Source organism: Tachypleus tridentatus, chromosome 13, assembly GCF_004210375.1.
Source record: "Tachypleus tridentatus isolate NWPU-2018 chromosome 13, ASM421037v1, whole genome shotgun sequence".
Taxonomy (NCBI): domain Eukaryota; kingdom Metazoa; phylum Arthropoda; class Merostomata; order Xiphosura; family Limulidae; genus Tachypleus; species Tachypleus tridentatus.
The window spans coordinates 263,528,001-263,554,069 of record NC_134837.1 but is presented as its reverse complement, the minus strand read 5'-3'; the positions used below and the strand labels follow the sequence as shown (position 1 = coordinate 263,554,069).

Genomic DNA, 26,069 nt, shown 5'->3' with positions numbered 1-26,069 from the left:
CAATCTCGTTCCCGTGAATACCAATGTGGCCGTTGTATCCAGAAAAACTGGACAGAAGTACAAATTAAAAAAAAAAATTCAATAAAAATGGCAAATGGCCACGTAACCCATATATATGGAGGTCTTGCAAAATGCCATACCTCCATGCTGTATCATAAGCCTTTTCAATGTCAAAGAATATTGATACAAGATGTTGTTTGAGAAAGGCTTCCATGTCTGATGTTTCAAGTCGAATCAGGTGGTCCATGGTGGAGAACTGTCGTCAGAACCTACCATGAGTGAGCGAGAGGAGGTTCTTTGATTCGAGGAACCAAACAAGACAAGCATTAACCATCCTCTCTAAGGTCTTACAGAGACAGCTCATCAAAGCAATTGGACGGTAGTTTGAAGGAATTGTGGAATCCTTCCCATACTTAGAGAAAGGTAAGACAATAGCCTGGAACTGGCATCAGGAAAAGCATTTTCCTGCTAGATCCAGATAAAAATAATCATAAGAATAGGAAGAGAAGCAGGAGACAGATGGCACAGAATGTCATAGTGCATATTATCAGGTCCAACTGATGTACTGCCAGACTGATGAAGGGTCAGTTTCAGTTCCACTAGTGTAAAGGGACGATTATAGTTATAGAGACAATCACCTCGAAAGGAAAGAGATGATTGCTCTGCACGAGTCTTGATGGCCAAGAAGGTGGAAGAACAAGCAGAAGTGCTAGATACCCAGCAAAAGCTTTAACCTAGAGTATCAGTGATGCTCAGGGTATCAGTTACTTCTTGGCCATCAGACGGCAAGATCGAGAAGGGGACAGAATTATATTGCCCACAGACTTTTCGAATGTTGTCCCATATGAGTTTGGAACAGGTGGTAGAAGATATGCCAGTTCTGAACTTAATCTAAAAATCCTTCTGGCTTTGACGTCTTACCCACCGAGCATGTGCATGGGACCGCTGAAAAGCAAGGCAGTTCGAGAGTGTGGGATATCTTCAGAAAGTATCCCAGGCAGGATTCCACCACAGACAAGAATATAGTAGAAAATGTGTCGAGGTTTTAAGAATACACTGAGCAGCTACTTGTATAATACAGTCAGTTGCTGATGCCACACAATCTTCTATTGACAGTTTAAAGACGATGGCAGAATTAAGTTCTGCAAGAGTAGGGAAAGAGAGCCAGTTTGCCTGATCCAGCTGCCACTGGGGAACGCTGGTCGTGTGGCTTCGACCACAGTCAGTCTCTCTCAAAATTATAGGAAAATCATCATTGCCTTGTGGATTATTGTCAACCCTCCATGAAAAATAGGAGAATAATGAAGGGGAGCAAATTGAAAGACCAATAGCAGTAAAGGACTGGCTAGGTGTTTGGAAATAAGTAGAAGAATCAGCATTGAAAAGAGAAAGGTTGTGACCAGAGAGCTTACACTCTACAGAGCAACCCCTCCTGTCAATATCAGTGCTTCCCCAGATGGGATGATGTCGATTAAAGTCCCCCAGGATTAAAGAGGAATACGGAAGCTGTTCAATGAGAGCATGAAGGTCCAATTGATTACAGGCTTCTCCAGACAACAGGTAGAGAGAACAAATAGTGATGGCACAACCCAAGGAAACACGGATCACTACGGCCACTAAGGGTATGACGAGTGGCAAAGACAGGGTGGGCACATGATAATCAACCAACAGTGCTACCCTCCATGAACTCGTTACTAAATAAATACTTATGACCTTATGTCAGTACACATGAATACGAGTTAACAAATGTTATGCTTCTATTGAAAAACAAATAGTCTTTCAAACAGTTTCAAAACTTAATTTCCAAAACTGTATGAATCCAATGCATACCTGTTCTTCCTATGGTTTAATGGAGTGCATACTGCTCTTCAAGAACTGCATAAGAGCTGGACTTAGATGGCATAATTATTTCTTAAAAAATGAAAAAGTCTTCTTAATGTATGAAAAACCACTTTCATACGAAAGATTATTCTAAGGTTTGCTTCAACTTTTCTTGAGCAATAGTGAAACAATCACATTAAACAATTTTAATGGTTAAAAAAAAGGCAACTGACATTCTCTTTGTATGTGAAATAATTTTATAATATGATAATAATTTAACATAATATATTATAACACTTGGAATACACAAAAACTTTACAAAGTCAGAATTCATTTCATCTTCATTTAGAATCTATGGAAGCAAAAGAGCACATTTATATCAAATCAGAAATTTAGTCTAAATATATTACAAGCTCAATCTGTTTTATAAATAAAATACTATTAGCATGCCGAAAAAGTTCCTCAGATCAGTAAACTTTCAAATTAATACAAAGTAACTCCTTTGATTCTCAACAGAAACAAGAACCATAACTTGAAATTTCGAATTACATGAATAGATCTACAGTTTACATTTCACAAACAACAAAATAATTTTTTGTTATTTCAGTGATACTGGGAAACAATAAAATGTGTGTTAATACAGCATTACATTTTTCTGATGATGTATGTGCACCCAGTACAAGTGTGGGAATTACAAGGACATGTGGGTAACCCAGCTGTTGCACCATAAGTAAATGTTATTGCAACACCGTTGGGTAAATCCACTTGTCGCACCAAACAGCTTTAAATGTCAAGTCAGATAAATCCAATGATAGCATCCAAAGAGTTTTAAAAATTCCCATTTGCTAGATTACAGAAAGGTTGGATGAGAGAAAGCAAAATATTGTTATTAATGGACTTGCAAACAATCTGTACACTAGTTAATGTCATTTCAGTTTCCGTTACAATCCTGTTCTTATTGTGTAAGAAAGGATAGTATTTATTCAAAAGTATTCAAAGAGCTACTTGGATTACTTCATGAATGGAAGGATTGACTCATGGGAATGGGTTAATCATACAGTCTAAGCTCAGTTAAAGTGCACCTTATAAGTTATATTCAAAATTAATCTGAACTTTATTATCCGTGTATGTTAGTACACTAGACATTAAAGCATATTTATAATTAAAAGTTTTATATTATCTGATGTTCATGATTTAATTTGTCATGTGTGCAGCTTTGTGCTCAGCAGCAAACAAAGTAACATTTTTATTACTTGGATAAATATAATTACCAAAAATAGAGAAAGTTGTTATCTCTATTTGCAATTATTTTATTATTATAGTGACAATTGATTTAGTCATAGTTTTGATTAGACTGCATAAACCTAATCAATGTAAACACTGCCTGAAGGTAACGAATCACATTTTCCAGTTCTAAACAGTTCTCTCAGTTGTTTATCATGCAAGTGGCACTACAATACTTGTTACAGAAACGTAAAGAGGGAAACTTGAAGTCATTTCCACGCAGACCACAAATTATTTGTAGACAGTGGAAGGTTACATTTAATAAACAAACAATAATGTTATTATAAACTGAGACAAATACTCTAATAATACAATTTTTTTATACATATGATGTAACGTATGTTTTTCCATATCAACTGAAAGTGTAAGAAATCCTCTTAATTTTTAAACATAAAATTCAACTTCCAGAACAAACTCACTTCCTTCCCCCAAATCAAATACACAACAGAATGTTTCAAAATTTTCCAAACAATCACATTTAAATACTTTTTTGTCCATAACATTCCTTAACTGTTTCTAGCTTCATGATAAGGACAGAAATAGTTGTTCACATATGCTCAACATATTGAGAATTTGTTCACTGACTACAAACCTTTGTACCAAAAGAGACCAATTCTGATTAATTTTAGTTGACAAGTTGACTTACTCCCAAAATTCTGCTGTCATCCCATGTCTGAAAGTAAGAATTAAAAGACAGTAAAAGACCATACTAATGATGAATGTCCTGAGATAGTATGTTTCACCATGAGAAACCCATTCTTAAATTTTTTGAAATCATAGAATGTATTTTAATAAGCTAATTAATTTTCTTTGCTCTTATAAGAAAAATAGCAAGTGTCACTAATTAGCTTTAACATTTGCAGAACAAGTGTCTAATCCTGCAGAAATCTGTTGATCTTATCAGTGAAAAACATTCTTCCAAATTCATGTTCACTCATTAAACCTTTTAAATTAAAGACTTTCTCAAAAGCATCATCTCATCATCACAGTAATCGCTCTAGTAGGTCTCAAGTCTTTCAAAATAGTTGAATTTGTTTGATTTTCATTTTTTTGGATGTTATAAATTTTACACTAACAACTTTAGTTATGCAACATGAATGTACAACCTGTTTCTGTCAGTATTTTTATCACAATCATTAATATGTATTAGTGAAAATAAATATATTTTAATGAAGTGAAATGTGTAAAATCAGAAGGGAGGACTGCATTAAAAACAGCAAACCTAAACCTCTAACTAATTATACTTGTTTGTTATAACTCAAAAACATGTGGGAAGTTGTGGACTTGAGCACCCACACCTCTCTCTCCTAATTTCTAATTCTGTATCTATTGCTACTCTTTATTTCTTATGTGAGACTGTCAAATGGAGATTAAGACTGATAGATGGTGTATCCCCACTGCAATGTGAGTCCTATTTCTTCAGTCACCTCCAAAACCTAGGGTACATATTATGATCCCACACTGTAGCTTGTACCCTGGGATATTTTCAGTCAATGCAGCATTTTTTATTTAATTTGTTTTTGAGTTGTAACAAACTAACACATCCATCATTTCTATGGTTACTGATATTCCATTTCTGCCTTTACTAATGCATCATTAGTGAAAGAAAGAGGTATAACTTGCAAGTGTCAAGGTTTCCCCATTTAAACCCACACAGTTCTCCTGGAAGTATATAAACAAGCTTTTGATACATATAAACATCAAAAGTCCCAAAATGAGACACTAATAAACTTAAAAGAAATTATAATGGTTATTCTAATCAAATGATGTAAACTTTATACCATACTCTTATTCCTACTTAATTAAATTTTTATTCATTTCTGAAACTCTTCCAACTAATACTACAAAAACTAATACAACAATTAAGTTTCATGCAGAATGATACAAAAATATTAAAATGATTAACATCAACATAGAAATGCCTTTAAAAATTGCATAAACCCCACAAACAATATTATAAATTGGTAAGAAAATAAATATGTTATTAATATTGTAAAAACTTCTAAGTATCAAACATTATTCTACTGTCAGTATAAATATTTGATATTAAATATAAGCTATTTTTCAGGCCTCAAGCATGAAGCAAGAACATCATAATTCATGGTTTAATTAGAAGTACTAAACTAACAAAATTCAAATCATAAAACTATAGAAAAATGACGCTGTAAATATTATAGGCAATATATGTCATTCATTTACTCAGATTATTGTTAATGTAGTATCACTACCACTGGGATTCTTAACCAAACTTATTCAAATTACCTTAAGTCTTACTCTTACTTGGTGGCCTGGCATGGCCAGGTGGGTTAAGGCGTTCGACTCGTAATCTGAGGGTCGCGGGTTGGAATCACCATCGTATCAAATATGCTCGCCCTTTCAGCCGTGTGGGCATTATAAGGTGACGTTCAATCTCACTATTTTAGTATACCTACTAAAAGGGTAGCACAAGAGTTAGCGATCGGTGGTGATAACTAGTTGCCTTCCCTCCAGTATAGCCCTCGAGTAGCTTAGCGCGGAGTTCAAAACAAACAAAACTCTTAATTATCACTACATTTTTATCTCGTTGTTACAACTTCCTTCGCGCTTTATTACTAATAATTTACAATATGTACATTTACAACTTAAAATTATAATTAAATCTAAGCCTGGATACAAGAGGCCTACATATACATAACAAGTTGGTGTGTCATTTCAGTTTCCAGACAGCTAAATTTGGCTCGAAATCTAATAAGACATCCAATTTCATTCAGTTTGAATCGGATTCCAAGTCATAATCTGTCTTTTCTACAAAGTTTAAGTATCAAATATGTCCGCATAATGAAGTTATTCTAGTAAGTGCAGATTAATAATATATTATTGTGGTGATACAAAAAAAAAAAAATAACAAGAATCAAATGATTAACGCTAACTACAAATTTCAATGACTACATTTACAAATTATATCCTAACTCTAGCATGCGGTCCGATCTTCACAACTTTCACCATTGAATCAGTTTGGCCATTGACAGTCAAGTCGCTTTTGTGACGACTCCACATAGATTACATTTTAAAGGAGCATCAAAAACAAATTAATAAATGTGTTTCTTTTGAATAAACCTATTTGTAAAAACTACGTGATTTGAAAACAATTAATAATTATAGATTTTTTTTTCATTATCAAACTGTGATACATGCAAGTACACACAAAAGATTCAAAACTTCGTTTGTTTCAGAAGTTTTCACGCAAAACAAACAAGCTGTCCCTCACTTACCTGTTTTATATTTTTGTCTTCATTTTCTTTCTCTTTCGTTTACGTCATATATTTACTTTGTTTTGTTTTGTTTGTTTGGGAATTTCGCACAAAGCTACTCGAGGGCTATCTTTACAACTGATTGACAAGTATTTCTTCTTTTCTGACGAATACAAACTGTCAAAGACAACAATCAAATGAAAGCATAATTATAATTGTTGAATATTTGCGTCTAGTAACTAAGGAGATTGTTTGTTTTGGAATTTCGCACAAAGCTACTCGAGGGCTATCTGTGCTAGCCGTCCCTAATTTAGTAGTGTAAGACTAGAGGGAAGGCAGATAGTCATCACCACCCACCGCCAACTCTTGGGCTACTCTTTTACCAACGAATAGTGGGATTGACCGTCAAATTATACACCCCCACGGCTGAGAGGGCGAGCATGTTTAGCGCGATGCAGGCGCGAACCCGCGACCCTCAGATTACGAGTCGCACGCCTTACGCGCTTGGCCATGCTAGGCCTACTAAGGAGACAAGATATTAAAGTAGAAACCGAACTGTGGGAAGAAAGAACTAAATTTTATAGTCAAAAGTTTCTCACCTTACATTCCATGGGTACTTCGGCCAGTACAATTTGTAGGTAGAACGTTTTGTATAAATATTTTAATTGTATATTCACATAAGATCATTCTATAAATCTGAATTAAATTCTTGAAATAAGAAACAAAAGTCAGACAACTACTAACATTCACTTTACTCTGCAACCTGTGAGAGGCATAGGGCTTCTTTGTTTAGTTTGTTTTTTGAATTTCGCACAAAGCTACTCGAGGGCTATCTGTCCCTAATTAGCAGCGTAAGACTAGAGGGAAAGCAGCTACTAATCGCCACCAAACGCCAACTCTTGGGCTACCCTTTTACCAACGAATAGTGGGATTGACCGTCACATTATACACCCCCACGGCTGGGAGGGCGAGCGTGTTTAGCGCGACGCGGGCACGAACCCGCGACCCTCGGATTACGAGTCGCACGCCTTACGCGCTTGGCCATGCCAGGCCGGTTGAGTTGTAAAGAATAATCACCATTTTGATCAAGTAATTATTTCAGTTAAGAATAACAATGGTATTGTGGGACGATATAACATAAATATTTTTACTTAATGATAGTTCTTTTAAAAGATTTCTTCAGGGCTTAAACGGTAAGGACGAACATTAGAGATAAAATCATAAGAAGTAGAAAAGGCAGATTTCTTTATTTTCGTCATGAAAATGTTACTGAGTCGATAAAGAGTTATTTTATTTTTCATAAGATCCTTTAGGTGTGTTTATTGTGATTTGAAAGAGTAAACTAAATTAGATACATAGAGTTTACGTGGTTAACAATCTGGTCGCTAGGACGAAACTTGGAATGAATGCTGTTTGTCAGCCTCAAATTTTGGACATGTTTACACTGAACAATTTGTTTTCATTCCATTGGTTCCACTTGTTTAGTACATTGCTGTAATGAACACTGGTATCAACGATTCTACGGTTAGTACAGTACACTTTGAACTTTTTCAGTAAAATTTATGTTCTGTTGATGTTGTGTTCGAAATTCATGATCCAACTTTTACTCCACCAAACATGCTCACCTTTTATGATATGTGTGAGGGGAGGGAGAATAGTGTTAGGGTCAGTCTCACTATTCATTTGTGAAAGAGTGGTTAGTGGATGGTGATGACTAGGTGCCTCTATTCTTTCACTGTTAAATTACGGTCGACTAGCGTAGAAAGCCCTCGTGTAGCTTTAAGCCAAATTTAAAACAAACTAATAGTATCTTTAGACAAATCTGATAATCTAACGACTTTTGAACATTTCCCTTTGGTTCCTTAAAGTGGAGAAACTTTGGATTCACGTTTAGAAGAATGCATTTTGAAAGAAAGCAAATTTCAAGGTTGATGATTAATAGTATTGAAGATGAAGAAATAGATTCATGCAACAGACGGGAACAGACATAAAGTTTTCAATATTTGCAGATTCCATCTTCAGTATTTAAAGCAAAAAAAAAAATAAAAAAAAATTTTGATGACGAGAAACCCACTTCGGACAAAAATGTATATCAGAATGTCTGGAATGGGTACTAACACTTGTATTGTATATCAGAATGGCTGGTATGGGTACTAACACTTGTATTATATATCAGAATGGCTGGTATGGGTACCAACACATTTGTATTGTGTATCAGAATGGCTGGTATGGGTAATAACACTTGTATTGTGTATCGGAATGGCTGGTATGGGTACTAACACTTGTATTGTGTATCGGAATGGCAGGTATGGGTACTAACACTTGTATTGTGTATTGGAATGGCAGGTATGGGTACTAACACTTGTATTGTGTATCAGAATGGCTGGTATGGGTACTAACACTTGTATTGTGTATCAGAATGGCTGGTATGGGTACTAACACTTGTATTGTGTATCAGAATGGCTGGTATGGGTACTAACACTTGTATTGTGTATCAGAATGGCTGGCATGGGTACTAACACTTGTATTGAGATGGAGAGAAAACCGTTTCGACCTTCCTTGGTCATCTTCAGGTTAAGAAAGAGAGAGTCTGCAAGTGACCATTGCCGGACACGTCTTAGGGACTAGAGTATTATCGGATACGGGAGAAACAGGTACGGAAAGTTATTCAACCATTGATGAAATAAAACATGTTTATTTTACTGTCAAAACAAGGGCAACTTGCTATCTGCAGTGCCGTATATGGAAGCGTCATAAACCACGAGAAGGTCTTACCCCCAATTTTAGCTAACCTGTAGCTAGGAGAAAGGTCGAATTTACATCCTGGCAGGCAAACCGAAATTTTCACTTGAGGCACTCAACCGTGCGACTAAGCATTACTGGTACATCTGTACAACATACATGCCTTCATTGACTACTTTACTTAAGCATCTGTAAAATATACATATCGTGTTGACTACTTTATTGATACCACTCAACAAAATACATGTCTGGTTCACCAATTTACCTGAACATCTGAACAACATACATGCCTGGTTCACTAATTTACCTAAACATCTGAACAACATACATGCCTGGTTCACTAATTTACCTGAACATCTGAACAACATACATGCCTGGTTCACTACTTTACTGGTACATCTGTACAACATACATGCCTGGTTCACTAATTTACCTGAACATCTGAACAACATACATGCCTGTTTCACTACTTTACTGGTACATCTGTACAACATACATGTCTGGTTCACTAATTTACCTGAACATCTGAACAACATACATGTCTGTTTCACTACATTACTGGTACATCTGTACAACATACCTGCCTGGTTCACTAATTTACCTGAACATCATACATGTCTGGTTCACTACTTTACTGATACCTCTGAACACAATACAACTTTAAATAAAAATAATAATTATAAATCTGTACGAACAGTTTTACTGAGATATACTTTAGATTTTATAATTTTTTAAGATTTATTCAGTGTAAGTCACAGAGAGGTGAGAAACCAATCGAGACTTTCGTGTTTGTTTATATGTGATGTCTGACGAGATTCTTCAGTATACAATTTACCTATTGTTTTTAACCCTTAATTCCATAGCCTATGGACGTATTTTTAACAATACAAATTTTACCTATTATATTTTAGCTTCTGTTCCCAAATCCTATTACTGTATTTGTTAACTAATTCTCATTTCTTGACATACTAAATACTCAAGTCTTGTTTTTCGTATAGTTTTTCTCAGTGGTTTACTTTTTACAGACATTTTATATCACCCTTTTATAATACTGCAGAATTCGATCTCAACAACAGTCAATGAAGACCGACTTTGAAAGTAGCTGTAGACAATATTTGAATGTGATTGGACAGAGAACATTATTTACTACTTGTTTTATACATACAGTGAACCGTGGTGTCTGTCCATCAGTTCATCTGTCGCCTGTTAATGACGACTTCACTTCTCATGTTGAGTGTGAAAAGCTACGGATGAAGTCAAAGTTCAACATTAACTTTTCAAGTAACAGTAGAACAGGTATGAATAATGTTGATAACAAACAGGATATTCTACACTAACTTCTTATGAATTAATAACATTATTTATCAGAATGTAAAATGTGATATAACGGTTTATTATTGTTAAATGGTTCTAAGCAGAATACTTACTACACAAACATGGAACATCAAACATAGAAAACCAAAACTCATTTAACACACTTACTATAGAGTATCACACAATCTTACAATTTATCTTCAATCACTGCTGCACGAGGGCTGTTTGCACTAGATGGCCCTAATGTAGCAGAAAGACCAGATGGAAGGTAACTAGTCATCGCTACTCACCGCCAAGTCTTGGTCCACTATTTTATCAACGAATAGTGGGATTGACTGTAACATTACAATCCAAATGGCTAAAAGGTCGATCATGTTTGGTGTGGCGTGGACAATTACACCGGATTTTTGAACCATTTGCAAGTGTATAACCCATCATATACAAACATGGATCCCCATTAGGTTTCTCAACTCAAATCACTACAAGTTGGTGTATATATAAATAATTTACGTAGGTTCTAATACACTTTCTCGCTCCATTTACTGCGATAACTGTATTTATATATACACATATACATATGTACATAGATGTAGACGGACGGGAATATTAGGGATTTTATTGGAAAGAAATGTAAACATCTTTCCAAAGGAAAATAAATGTCAGAATAGAATAAATAACTGTTTTTATAGGAAAGTCATCAAAGCACTGCGCTTCTTTTCCGTTTACTCGGAATCACTTATCTTATCTTCTGCATCAGTCCTCATGACGATACTCATCTGGAGAAGGAGTACATGGTCACTAACGCCTTATAGCAGTATCCTTTTCTCCCGCTGAGTTTAAAAAGTTGACAAAGTCAAAGTTCAACATTAACTATTTAAATAACGAAAGAACAGGTGCGAATAATATTGATAACAGACAGAATATTCTACACTAACTTGTTAAGAATTAATAACACTATCATTCGCATTTTAGAATGTGACGTAACGGTTTGTTATTGTTGAGTGGCTTTTAACAGAACACTTCCTATACAAACATGGAAAATCAAACATAGAAAACTAAAATCATTTTGACACACTTACTCTAGAGTATCACAAAATCTCACAATTTGTGTATCCTTTCAACTTTAAATGTTTGTTTCTTTGTAGCATCTATTTGTGTACTTTAATCTAATCATAAAACATTTTGTGATTCTTTCTATTTTTATATTTCACATAATACGACTGTATAATACATATATATATATATATACACACACATATATAAATCTACAGACGACATGTATGACTTGTCTCATCTCAAACTTTTTGCTCTGAGATATACACCAACAAACGTTTATACACGTAATCGCGAATAATGACCCTTTATTCATACTCTAGGTCTAATTTGTTAAATACGTTTAAAGGAGAAATTGTCTTTTTTTATAACTCAACTTTGAACATCTTCTGTCTTTTACAACTGCTATCCCAAACTTATCTGTTTTATATTTCTCTCTTCATTTTCCTTCTCTTTCGGGCCCGACATGGCCAGGTGGGTTAAGGCGTGCAACTCGTAATCTGAGGTTCGCATCCTCGTCGCACCAAACATGCTCGCCTTTTCAGCCGTAGGGGCATTATAACGTAACAGTCAATCCTACTATTCATGGGTAAAAGAGTAGCCCAAGAGTTGGCGGTGGGTGGTGATGATTAGCAGCCTTCCCTCTAGTCTTACACTGCTAAATCAAGGACAGCGAGCCCTATAGTAGCTTCGCGCGAAATTCAATAAGCAACCTTCTCTTTCTCGTACGTCATGTATTTATAACAATTGATTGACAAGCATTCCTACGCTTCTAACCAATACAAACTGAGAAAAACAACAATAAAATGGGACCATAATATTATTGAATATTTGCATATAGTAACTAAGGTGACAACATATTAAAGTAGGAACCGAACTGTGCGAAGAAAAAAGCACAATTTTGTATTCGAACGTACCTTACATTTCATGGGTATTTCGACCAGTACAATTTGCAAGTATAAAGTTTTATATAAATAATTTAAATGTATATTCACATAAGGTCATTATATAACTCTGAATTAAATTCTTGAATGAGAAACAAAAGTTAGACAATTAGTATATTATTCTACAACCTGTGAGAGGCTTAGCAATTAGGGTTAGCAAATATTGGGCTGTTTTAGATAACGCCGTGCTAGAAAATTTAGAAAAAGTAAACATTTTCTACGAAAAAAAAAAAAGCTTCTTTTTACGGCAAGTATAGCAGGGGAAAAGTGTTGGGACCGTGTTGATATAAACGGTCATTTTCTATCTGTTAAACGTGCTACTGTTCATTGACAAAAAGTGTTTTTTTTCTTTTAAGCTCCATTTCTTAAAACTATAAGTTACATCAATAAAGATACAATCAAACCTTTAGGTTCAGTCCTGGTGAAAGCTGGGTTCTTGTTACAAGAAGAGTACTTGACATTCTATCTATAATAAACAAAGGAATGTTATACCTATCGTGTTTATTTTTATAATTGTCTGAATCTAGAATACCAAAAGTGGGAATTTTAAAATGGATTTTTGTTTGTGGTGCCATTTGATAAATACAATAATGTATTTATTGTTTCGGTAGATAGATACAGACATAAACGCCATAGTATAGTAAAATTAAAAAATATGACGTAATTCTATATATTGGATTTACCAAAAATATATATCTTCAACAATATATCATGCTACAATCGTTAATATATAGCCTATATTATGTTGTTATATTATTATTTAACTTTGCTTTTGGTTCATGATTTTAATAAAGTTTGATAATTATAATTATATAACCCACAACAACTTAATACACTGTGATGGTTCACCTGGTGTTGTATCATCATTACTAACAACAACTTAATACACTCTGATGGTTCACCTGGTGTTGTATCATCATTACTAACAACAACTTAATATACTGTGATGGTTCACCTGGTGTCGTATCATCATTACTAACAACAACTTAATATACTGTGATGGTTAACAACACTTAATATGCTGTGATGGTGTCGTATCATCATTACTAACAACAACTCAATATACTGTGATGGTTCACCTGGTATCGTATCATCATTACTAACAACAACGTAATATACTGTGATGGTTCACCTGGTGTCGTATCATCATTACTAACAACAACTTAATATACTGTGATGGTTTACCTGTTGTCGTATCATCATTACTAACAACAACTTAATACACTGTGATGGTTCACCTTGTGTCATATCATCATTACTAACAACAACTTAATATACTGTGATGGTTCACCTAGTGTTGTATCATCATTACTAACAACAACGTAATATACTGTTATGGTTCACCTGGTGTTATATCATCATTACTAAAATGTTTACGACATTTCTAAGTTCTCTCAGCTGTGTTTGGAACATTTTCTCACGTTGGGTGACACACAATTAAGGGACATTGATAATGTTATAGAGTTTACAACAATAAGCAATATTTTGATCAAGTAGTAATTATAGTTAAAATAACAATTATAGGTAGGACTAATTTACACTGATTATTTATGTTATAATTATATAGGTTAACAATCTGGTCACCAGGATGAAACTAGAATGCTGTTAGTCAATCACCTCAGCCTCATATTTTTGACATGTTCACGTCGAACAATTTGTCTTCGTTCCATTTGTTCCACTTGTTTAGTACACCGGTATAATCAACACTGTTAACAATCATTCTAAGGTTAGCACAGTACACTTTGAACTTTTACAATAGAATTTATGTTCTGTTGATGTTTTGTTCGAAATTCTTGATCCAACTTTTGCTCCACGAAACATGCTCACCCTTTATGACGCGTGACCGGGCGGTATATTGTTACAATCAATCCAACAGTTCATTTGTAAAACAGTGGTTGATGAGTGGTGATCACTAGGTACCTTTCCTCTTTTCTTTCACTGCTAAATTACTGACGGCTATAACAGATAGCCCTCGTGTAGCATTTAGCCAAATTGAAACAAACCAATAGTCGCTTAAGATAAATCTGATAAGCTAACGAATTTTTCAGTTTGGTTTCGTTCATTAAAATGGAGAAACTTTGGAATGATCTATCGAATTTTGTATTCTGAAAGAATGCATATTTCAAGATGGCCCGGCATGACCAAGCGTGTTAAGGCATGCGACTCCTAATCTGAGGGTGGCGGGTTCACATCCATGTCGCGCCAAACATGCTCGCCCTCCCAGCCGTGGGTGCGTTATAATGTGACGGTCAATCCCATTATTCATTGGTAAAAGAGTAGCCGAAGAGTTGGCGGTGGGTGGTGATGACTAGCTGCCTTCTCTAGGGTCTTACACGGCTGAATTAGGGACGGCTAGCACAGATAGCCCTCGAGTAGCTTTGTGAGAAATTAAAAAACAGAAAAAAACATTTCAAGATTTTCTTTTTTTAACTTTAATTTTTCAGAGTAACAGCATACAAGGAACAGTTCATTTACATATGGTCATATCAAGACATTAGCAATCAGTGTATTGAAGGAAAACGATATTTTATGATTAATAGTATAACTATATTGATGATGAAGAAATACTTTGGTATAACAGAAGGGGACAGAGATAGCATTTTCAATATCTTACATATTCCATCTTCAGTATTCAAAGCAAAATAATAAAAACGTAATTTCTAACTAATTAAATAAAATATATTTCTGAAATTACGATAATTTAAAACTAAAATACATAGAAAGTAAATTACTGACAAGAAAACATGCTGTACATATTTTAAAATGTGCTATTTCAATGAAGACTACATGATATTCGGTGTAGGTTAAAGTTGTTTGATGTGTATAGTTTCTTTAAGTACTAATTCCAGATCAGTGTTATCCATATAAAAAATATTTATATTTTAAAGTTCATGTCCTGTTTCTTCACTATTTTGCTTTATAAATGAAAACCATGAGTTACTCAACATTTCTAAGTATTTTCATGAACAATCCAATATTTTATTAACTTATACTGCGAGATGGCGTTCGGTTTTCTAATACAACAGGCTTTACCGTCTTCACTCGTGAAATATGTACAAGTCACGAATAAAGATAAATTCGGATGTTGTTCGTCAGGAAAAATCCCATGTGTATGATAAGGTGTTAAAACTAATCTGGAACTATAACATAATTTATGAGTTACAAGAAAGCAATTATCTATCACCGTATTTCTCTGTAGTTTTGTTTTTTTAATCTATCTTTCTAACTAACAGCTTTTTTTAATCCTACCCCGATTTGGGAGCACCTTTCAGATGTTGGGTGCTCAACCCACGTATCAAATTTTAAACTTTAAGTAAAACATAATACTAACTGTATACTAACAGTTTTACTAAGAAATAGTTTAGGCTCTTTAGTTTTGTAACGTTCATTCAGTGCATGTCACAAGGAAGAATTAACACCAATCCACAGTTTCACGTTTGTTAACATGTTAACTGCCGAGTTTCTCCATTAGACAATCTACCTATTGTTTTTTAACTCCTCATCCCAAATCTTATGATTGTATTTTCATTTCTTCACATACTAATTACTCATGTCTCATTTTGGGAAATTTTCTTAGTGGTTTACTTACTACAATCTTTTATTTTACTCTTGTATGATATTACAGAATGGATCTGCACAACAACCAATGAAGGCCGGTTTTGAAAGTCGCTGCAGACAACATTTGAATGTGATTGGACAGAGAACATTATTTACTACTTGTTTTATTTACATCGTGAACAGTGGTGTCTGTCCGTCCGTTTATCTCCGTCTCCTGTTTATCACTTCTAGCGCTGAGTTTGAAATTGCGCATGAATTCAAAGTTCAACATTAAATTTTTAAATAACTGTAGAATAGGTGTGAATAATATTGACAACAAACAGTATATTCTACACTAACTTGTTATGAATTAATAACACTGTCATTCACATATCAACATATGATATATTATTGTTGAGTGGTTCTTAGTTGAATACTTCCTGTACAAAGATGGAACATGAAACATAGAAAACCAAAACCCATTTAACACATTTACTCTAGAGTGTCACACAATAGTGTTGATACAGATAGTGAATTTGAAGATCTACACTGTTGAAACAAACAGTCAAATTAAAGACCAACAATGTTAAAAAACAGACATTGAAACTGAAAACCAACACTGCTGAAACGGACGGTGAAATGAAAAATACCCACTGTTGAAACATTCAGTGAAAGTGAAGACCAACACTGTTGAAACAGACCGTGAAATTGAAGACCGACACTGCTGAAACAGTCATTGAAGGTGAAGACCAACACTGTTGATTCAGAGTGAGATTGAATACCAACACTGTGCAAACCGTCAGTGAAACCGAAGACCAATAGTGTTGATAAAAATCAGTGAAATTGAAGACCTACACTGTTAAAATATTGAGTGAAAGTGAAGACGAACATTTTTTGACACAGACCGTAAAATTGAAGACCAACACTGTTGAAACAGTCACTGAAAGTGAAAACCAGTAATGCTAAAATGTAGAGTGAAAGTGAAGACCATTAGTGTTAAAACAGACACTTAAAGAGAAGAACAATCATATTGAAACAGGCAGTGAAATTGAAGACCAACACTGTGAAAACAGGCAGTGAAATTGAAACCAACACTGTGTGAACAGTGAGTGGAAGTTAAGACCAGTAGTGTTAAAATGTAGAGTAAAAGTGAAGACAAATGCTCTTGAGACAGGCAATCATATTAGAGACCAATACCGTTCAAACAGACAGTGAATCTGAAAACCAATACTATTTAAACAGTCATTGAAAATGAAAACCAGTAGTGTTAAAATATTGAGTGAAAGTGAAGTTCAACACTGTTGAAACAGACTGAAACTTTGGACTACACTGTGGAAACAAACAGTGAAATTGAAGATCAACAATGTTGAAATAGCCAGTGAAAGTGAAGACCAACAGTGTGTAAACAGCGAGTTTAGCTGAGGACCTTTAGAATATAATGTGAAAGAGAAGACTGATTCCAAAGACCGTTAGTGTTGACACAGTCACTGAAAGTGAAGATAAACAGTGTTTAAACACAATGAAATTGAACGCCAACACTGTTCATGCCGTCAGAGAAACCGAAGACTAATTGTGTTGAAACAGTTAGTGAAACTGAAGACATACACTATTAAAACATTCATTGAATATGAATACCAACATTGTTGAACTTCTGTAAAGAGGGATATAACATCGAAACTGGCCATTAAGGCTTTATAATTAAGTTGATTTAGATTACACTTGAAATTAAAAGAGTCCTTGATGAATGAGCTTTACAGAAGTTCCAACCACTGAAGCCTGCAAGATAGCCTTAGAACTCTATATCCGAGACCCTAACCCAACTATAGAAATTCCCAGTAACCAGTTAGCAACCCTCATAGAATTCACCACGATAAAGACAAACTTCATGTTCAACAACCAAAACTACATACAAACAAATGGCCTAAGCATGGGCAACCCAGTATCACCAGTTCTAGCCAATATTTTTATCACACAAGTTGAAACACAAGCAATTAACACAGCATTACATCCACCACTATACTGGTACAGATATGTAGATGACACGGTTGCGGGATTCAAATCTACAGAACACATACTTAATTTTTTCAATCACATTAACTCTATACATCCCAACATTAACTTCACATGTGAACAGGAAGAAAGTAATCAAATATCATTTCTTAACCTCAAAATTACAAGAACTGACACACAATTCAAAACAGAAATCCACCGAAAAATTACCCATACTGGACTATACATTCCTTGGGACTCAGCACATGAAACAAAACAAAAACTCAACATACTAAGAAACCAAATAAACACAGCCATAAAACTATGCTCACCAGATAAAATTAACGATGAATTAGACAAAATAAAACAATACTTCATCAACATCAATAAGTTTCCTCCACAAACCGTAGAAAACATTATACGCACACACCTAGACAGAAAGCAAAATCAACCAACTGAAGTAAATATAGCTCACGGATCAAAAACCACGAAACCATATACTGCTGTATACCATACATTCCTGACATCAGCAAACAAATAACCAACATTTGGCAAAAATTAATAACAAAATATGACATTCCAGTTAATACCAAATTTATTCAAAAACCCGGCACAAAACTGAGGTCTATACTATGTAAAAACTACACTGCAAACACCACACCAACATTATTTATAAAATACAATGTGATAACTGCCACGACTTCTATAATGGAGAAACAAGTAGAAAAATGGAAACCAGATTCAAAGAACATAAAAAGTCACCTTCACACGTTTTCGAACACTGCAAGTCAAATAAACACAACATAACCATAGAAAACACTCAAATACTAAACAAAGAAACAAACATAAACAAACGCAAAATTAAAGAAGCCTTATTTATACAACAACTTAAACCCAAAATAAACCAATATAAAGGAACGCCTTTATACCTATATTAATATAATAAAATAAATAAAATTATATATTCAAACATCTAATACCGCCCTCTACATTTCGACACACAGTTACACAACCCCTTTCAAACATGTGGTCAGCTTCCGGTCAGTTACCTCTTTCTTTGTGAACCTGACGATGACCGAAGAAGGTCGAAACGTTGTTCGCTCTTCTATGTAAAATATTTTCTCAACCCAAACGAGCCGTTTTTGCATATAAATTTCTCAACAAGTGGGTTTCTCGACATCACTGAAACCGAAAATTAAGACTACATTGTTCAAACAGTCAATGAAATTGAAGATCAAGAATGTTAAAACAGCCAGTGAAAGTGTAGACCAACAGTGTTTAAACAGTCAATGAAAGTGAAGACAAAACAGTGTTTAAACAGTCAATGAAAGTGAAGACCAACACTGCTGAAACAAACCGTGAAAGAGATGACGTACTCTATTGAAACAGTCATTGAAAGTTAAAACCAGTAGTGTTAAAATGTAGAGTAAAAATGAATATAAGTACTGTTGAGGCAGACAGTCAAATTAGAGACCAAAGCTGTTCAAACAGACAGTGAGACTGAAAACAAACTCCATTGAAACAGTCATTGAAATTGAGACCAGTGATGTTATAATGTAGAGTGAAAGTGTAGATCAACACTGTTGTAACAAACTGAAAATCAAGACACCATTGTTAAAAGAGAGTGAAATTGAAGTTCAATAATGTTAAAACAGCCAGTGAAAGTGAAGACTAACAGTGTGTAAAGAGTGAGTGAAACTGAGGACCAGTAGTACTGAAAGAGAAGATCAACAATATGAAAAAGAGACAATGATACTCAAGACAGTTTGTGTTGAAACAGTCAGTGAAAATGAAGATCAACAGTGTGAAAAATTAGTTAAAGTAAACAACAAAAGTGACGAAATAGACTGAGATTGATGTCCAACAGTGTTGAAACAGTCATTGAAACTGTAACCTATAGTTTCAAAACTGAAGACCAATAATGTTGAAACAGACAGAGAAATTGAACACCAACGGTGTTGAAAGAGTCGGTGAAAGTGAATTTCAATATTGTTGAAAGAAAATGTAAAAGTGAAGACGAAAAGTGTGAAAACAGTCAGTGAAACTGAAAACCAATAATGTTGAAACAGACAGTGAAAGGGAAGACCAACAGTGTGAAAACAATGAAACTGAAGACCGATAGTGTTTGAACAGAAGTGAAAGTAAAGATCAAAAGTGTGAAAACAGTCAATGGAAATAAAGATCAATAGTGTTGAAACAGTCAGTGAAATTGAGGATTAATAGTATGAAAACAGATAAAACTGAGGTCAACACTGAGGAAAAAGTCAATGAAAGTGAATATCAACACCTTTGAAACAGACCAACTCTGTTCAAAAACAGACATTGAAACTGAAAAACAACCTATTGAAATTGAATACCTACACAGTTGAAATATTCAGTGATAGTGAAGAGCAACACTGTTGAAACAGACTGCGAAATTTAAGACGGACACTTCTGAAACAGTGAGAGAAAGTGAGGATAAACACTGTTGAAACGCAGTGAAATTGAACACCAACACTGTTGAAACCGTCAGTGAAACCAAAGACTAATAGTGGTGATAAAGTAATTGAAATTGAAGAATCTACATTGTTGAAACATTCATTGAAAGTGAAGACCTACACTGTTGACACAGTTATTAAAAGTGAAAAATAGTAGTGTTAAAATGTAGAGTAAAAGTAAAGACAAATACTGTTGAAACAGACTGAAAATGAAGAATACACAGTTGAAACAGAGAGTGAAATTAAAGACCCTGTGTTGAAACAGACAGTGAGACAGAAGAACAACAGTGCTGAAACGTACGGTGAAATGGAAGATCAACAGTGTGAAAAGAGTCAGTGGAAGTGATGAGGAATAGTGTGGAATGGAATTAAACGTGAATATTATCAGTGTGGAAACAGACAGTGAAACTTAACACCAACAGTGTTGAAACAGATAGTGAAATTGAAGACCAACACTTTGAAAACAGACAGTGAAATTGAAAATTAACAGTGTTTCAACAGACTGTGAAATTAAAAACCAAGTGTTGGAACACACAGTGAAAGTGAAGACCACCATGGTGAAAAGAGTCAGTGGAATTCAAAATCAATAGTGTGTAGACAGTCAGTGAAACTGAAGACCTGTAGTGGAGAAACAAGTGAAATTGAACACCAACACTGTTCAAACAGTCAGTAAAATTGAAGACCAGTAATGTTGATACAGACAGCGAAATTGAAGACCTGCACTGTTGAGACATTCAGTTAAAGTGAAGACCAACACTTCTGAAACATACTATGAAATTGATGACGTACTCTTGAAACGGTCGTTAAAATGAACACCAATTGTGTTAAAGACAGTAAAAGTGAAAACCAACACTCTTCAAACAGACCGTGAAATTGACGACTGACACTACTCAAACAGTCATTAAAAGTGAAGACAAATACTGCTGAACACAGTGAAAAGGAACACCAACACTGTTCAAATCGTCAGTGAAACTAAGACCAATAGTGCTCATAATGGAAGTGAAATTGAAGATGTACATACACCATTGAAACATTCATTAAAAGTTAAGACATTGAGTGAATGTGAAGACCAACACTGTTGACACAGATAGTAAAATTGAAGACCAATACTATTGAAACAGTCAATGAAAGTTAAAACCACTAGTCTTAAAATTTAGAGTGAAAGTGAAAATCAACACTGTTGAAAATGACTGAAAATTAAGACAACACTGTTGAAACAGTGAAATTTAAGTATTGAAAGAGACACTGAAACAGAAAAACAATAATGTTGAGACAGACAGTGAAATTGAAGATCAACAATTTTGAAAGAACGAATGAAAGTGGATACCAACAGTGTGAAAACAATGGCTGAAACTGAGGACCAGTAGTATCGAAAGAGAAGTGAAAGAAAATACCAACAACATGAAAAGAGATTGATACTACGAACCATTAGTGTTGTGAAGACCAATACTGTTAAAACAGTCTGTGAAATTGAGTATCAAGTATTGAACATAGAATAAAACTGAAGACCAATAATGTTGAAACAGACAGTGAAGTTGAACCAACAGTGTTGGAACAGTCAGTCAAAGTGAATACCAATAGTGTTGAACCATCAATAAAAGTGAAGACAAACAGTGTGAAAACAGTCAGTAAAACTGAAGACCAATAGTGTTGAAACTGAAGTGAAAACCAAGATAATGAAAACAGGCAGTGAAATTGTAAACCACTAGTGTTGAAAGAGACAGTGAAATTGAAAACCAAGTGTTGGAGCACACAGTAAAAGTGAAGACCAACAGTGTTGGAACAGAAGCTAAAATGAAGACCATAAGTGTTGAAACGGACAGTGAAATTGAAGATCAACAATGTGACTGTACAGTATCTTGTGTGCTGATGAAGTTGTGTAGGCTCATACATCAGAAAATAATTTGAGTTTTTAGTTTCTCTTTTTAATGTACTCAGCTAAGAAAATTTGTAATTCAATAACATAACTATAGCTTTACAATATAATATTTATTTTGCATGTAAAGTATATCTATTATACAGAGCAACACAAGCTACAAAATATATAAAACTGGAACTCATACTTCAGATAATACAGATCATAATGTCATGAAACCAAGCATACAAAAAATATTACGGTACAGTTCTCTGTAGCTCATTAATAAACATAAGGATGAGCAATCTGACTGTGATGTTTATTAGTGGCAATTATTTTTATTGTTACTAGTTTTATATTTCTGTGGGTGTTAAGATAGGCTTGTTTACATTCCAAAATATCAGCTTGATCAATTATTGGAAGACTTAGTTACTAGCATGTCACGTGAGGTCTTATCAATGCAGTAGATAGTACTGTATATAGGCTCCGCCTTTAAACTGGATCATCCGACTGATCGCAATATAACATATTCATGTTTTAATGCCATCTGTTGGTGTGAATTAGTAATAATTGTCTCTGAAAGAAAACTTTTAGGAAAAATATGAATCTTAGTTTGCTTTGTGGTTTCAAATATTCAGTTAAGCTGTACCTGTGGATAACTTCTTTAAAGTTTTTTCTTAGTTTCATTTTTTTATATTGTTATTGTTAGTGTATTTCTATTCGTTATGCTCATCCAAGTTGCAAACTTGATAACATTGGTCCCTTCGCCAGACGGCTTCAGCAGAGGCACTAAGAACATAGAAATACAGTACAACACTAGGATCAACAAATACAGTTGAGTGCAGTTATACTTACCAATTCAAACAAAAAACTTAAGATGATTTTAGAAGACACCAATGAAAGTGACCAACGCGTATTGTCAATCATCACCATTCGAATTATAATTCATAATAGAAAATGGAAATAGATTGTATTTTAGAAATTAACAGACACCGACAAAACTAGGTTATCAACACTCTCCCTGTCCACTTCAGAAGATTTATAATTATTACCACTAACTTATCATTACAGCAAGAACTACAAAAATATATATTTTAAATCTTAACACAAAAGCTACAAAAATAGAATAATTAATAATATTTGTTAGTTGAATGTTACTATTAAAAACTGTTTCGTTTTTCACATATTATACTTTAAAACATTCTTGAAAATTAGAACTATTAATTACTTTTATCCTAACAATAACTATACAACAAATAATTATTTTTTACATAAGGAATTATTGTGTTCTAACTAGTACATTTTAGCTCAGGAGTATCTGTGTTATAACTATTAGTTATTTTTTATACTGGGGATAACTTTTTATAGCCATTAAAACTGAAACAGGAACCTTTATAACCCGAGCGGTTTTGAAAGGTGGACCTTACTTCTTCTCAAGTAATCTGGGAATGTCCAGTACAATTGAACGAGTTATATATAAAGATGTAGTTTAGTAACGTCATACAGGTCATCGGACTTTCCGGGAATTGTTTATTTCTCTGTGTTGTGTTGTAAGCGTCTCATTTCACGTGCTATATGGCCGATGTCTTAACTGTGTATGAAAAGGTGTTAGTGGTATTTTAACATTGGAATGGATAAAATATGTGTGTGTTTTTATGAACTGTGTTTAGGTGTTTAAGTAAAAAAAGTATAGATAACACCTGGAGAGTGATTAATAAAGATATGTTTATATAAATCAAGTATAGATAACACCTGGAGAGTGATTAATAAAGAAATGTTTATATAAATCAATATAAAAACAATAATTATTTCATTAAAAAGTAAGTGAAGAATAAAGTTATTTTTCTGACAGATGAAACTAATGGCCAATGGTCAATCCCGCTATTCGTTGGTAAAAGAGTAGCCCAATAATTGGCGGTGGGTGGTGATGACTAGCTGCCTTCCCTCTAGTCTTACACTGCTAAATTAGGGGCAGCTAGCGCAGATAGTCCTCGAGTAGCCTTGCGCGAAATTAAAAAAATACAAAACAAAACAAGCAAACAAATTGAAAGAGGTCAGGACAATAGAGCGATTGTCACTCTTGATTAGAATTTTGGAAAACCTTTACTGTGAGCTACACATTTCCCAAGTGATGGAGGCTTTGACAGAGCAAAAGAGTAAAGGTCTAAGGAGGAAAATGTAACAACTTTTGAAACAAATTTAGCCTGAAATGTGCCATGATGCAAATAAGATGAAAAATCTTATTGAGGTTCTTTGTCACTTGATTCAAACTGGTTCTCCGATGTTCGAACTAGTACAAAATGTCTGAGATTTTGTAACCATGCACTCAGAGAAGACACATTTTAGAGAAGAGATTACATGTATCTATGCCAACCTAATTGTATACATTGTACCAACTGTGCACTAATACATAAATTTATAGCAACAACATAAATTTCGTATGAAATTATATATAATGATACACATATCAACTTCAGGAATAAATTTTATTGAATAAACAAAGAACTGAACCACACACTACATCACACTTGTTTATACTTTGAAGTTTCAACTAAATACCAAATCCATATATATATATATATATATATATATATATCAGTATCTCGAGATAACAAATCAACTAACAAGTTATGTGTCCATATATTTATATATGTTAAGTCAAGTAAAGTAAGAGTTTCTTAATGATTGTTTCACTATACAAAACAACAGTGTTTTGTATGGTTTTAATATTTATTTGGTTGATTTTGTTCCAGTGAACTCTTTTTTTATCTAACGGAAAAAAAACCTTTTATCTTTACGAAGTCAGCTTAACGTTTGTTTTATAGTAATCATATATAATTTAAATATTGTCTATTATTCATTATGAACTAAATATTTTTTTTATAATTTATTAGGTCATCTCACAAGTGATGCCCGAAATTTCAATACAGAAGTGCATCATCATTTCTGTCTTTATAGAAGGTTTTAATGACTAAAATATGTAGTAAGACGTGCATAAAAATGTCCAGACAAATAATAGAAACTAACCCAACTCCATTTTTTCAGATCATTAATCAAATAACCCCTAATGAAGATGGATGTGTCTGAGGAACACATTACGCATACAATGCTTCAAGAATTTAAAAAAGGCAATAGTGCAGTAGAAACTACACGAAACAATCAAGGTGTTTATGGTGTGTATTGTCTCAATGAAAGTAAACGTCGAACGTAGTTTTAGAAGTTTATATCAGGTGACTACAGCTTAAGTGTAATGATGACTTGCTGCTGGCTGCACTTGATGAAGACTGTGCTGTAGCATTTGAAGAACTAGCACAGAAGCTTAATTCAACAGTTCACTGTCATCTGCAACAACTTGGAAGCCAATCTTAGAGCAAGAATGGACATTTGCGCTTCTCTGCACTCTTGTGAACGTAACTCACCTTTTTTGGACAGGTTAGTGACTGGAGATGAAAAATAGATATATTATAAAAATGTTAAGAGCCGCACACAATGACTCAGTTCAGGTAAACTGGCTAAAGCACAGCCCAAAATGGACCTCCACCCTAGGAAAGTCCAGTTAATATTGCATAACTTCAAGTCATAATGGGTACTGAATAAATTACTTAAGTTGGGTCACACACTCTAATGGGTCCTTCTACACAGCTTAGCATATCTTCTTCTGTCATTTCCACAGAAGTACGTTGATCAATTGACAATGCAAGATAATGGTTGTTATTTTCTACAGTTAGAGCTAATGAATGGCTCAATGCTAATGATTAGGGTATGATTTTATATAATTTAAACATTCTATCGTTTACTTTCAAAGGTATCTCTATGAACATTC

At 34.1% G+C, this 26,069-nt stretch overlaps 1 protein-coding gene and 1 long non-coding RNA gene across 6 annotated transcripts in view; one reads left to right on the top strand and one right to left on the bottom strand.

Moving 5' to 3' along the window:
- LOC143239736 (uncharacterized) overlaps positions 1-26,069 on the top strand; it is a 570,827-nt gene that overhangs the window by 146,668 nt on the left and 398,090 nt on the right. The gene's annotated exons all lie outside the window — the stretch shown is intronic.
- Positions 1-26,069, bottom strand: part of LOC143239732 (uncharacterized) — a 44,801-nt gene that overhangs the window by 10,085 nt on the left and 8,647 nt on the right. The window contains exon 1 of one of the 2 annotated variants that reach the window (XM_076481158.1): positions 6,055-6,702. The exons of the other annotated variant lie outside the window; for it this stretch is intronic. Within the exon in view, the coding sequence (XP_076337273.1) occupies positions 6,055-6,062 (8 nt within the window). The 5' untranslated portion in view covers positions 6,063-6,702. Of the gene's footprint in view, positions 1-6,054; positions 6,703-26,069 lie in introns of those variants that run through there. 2 annotated transcript variants of the gene reach the window in all.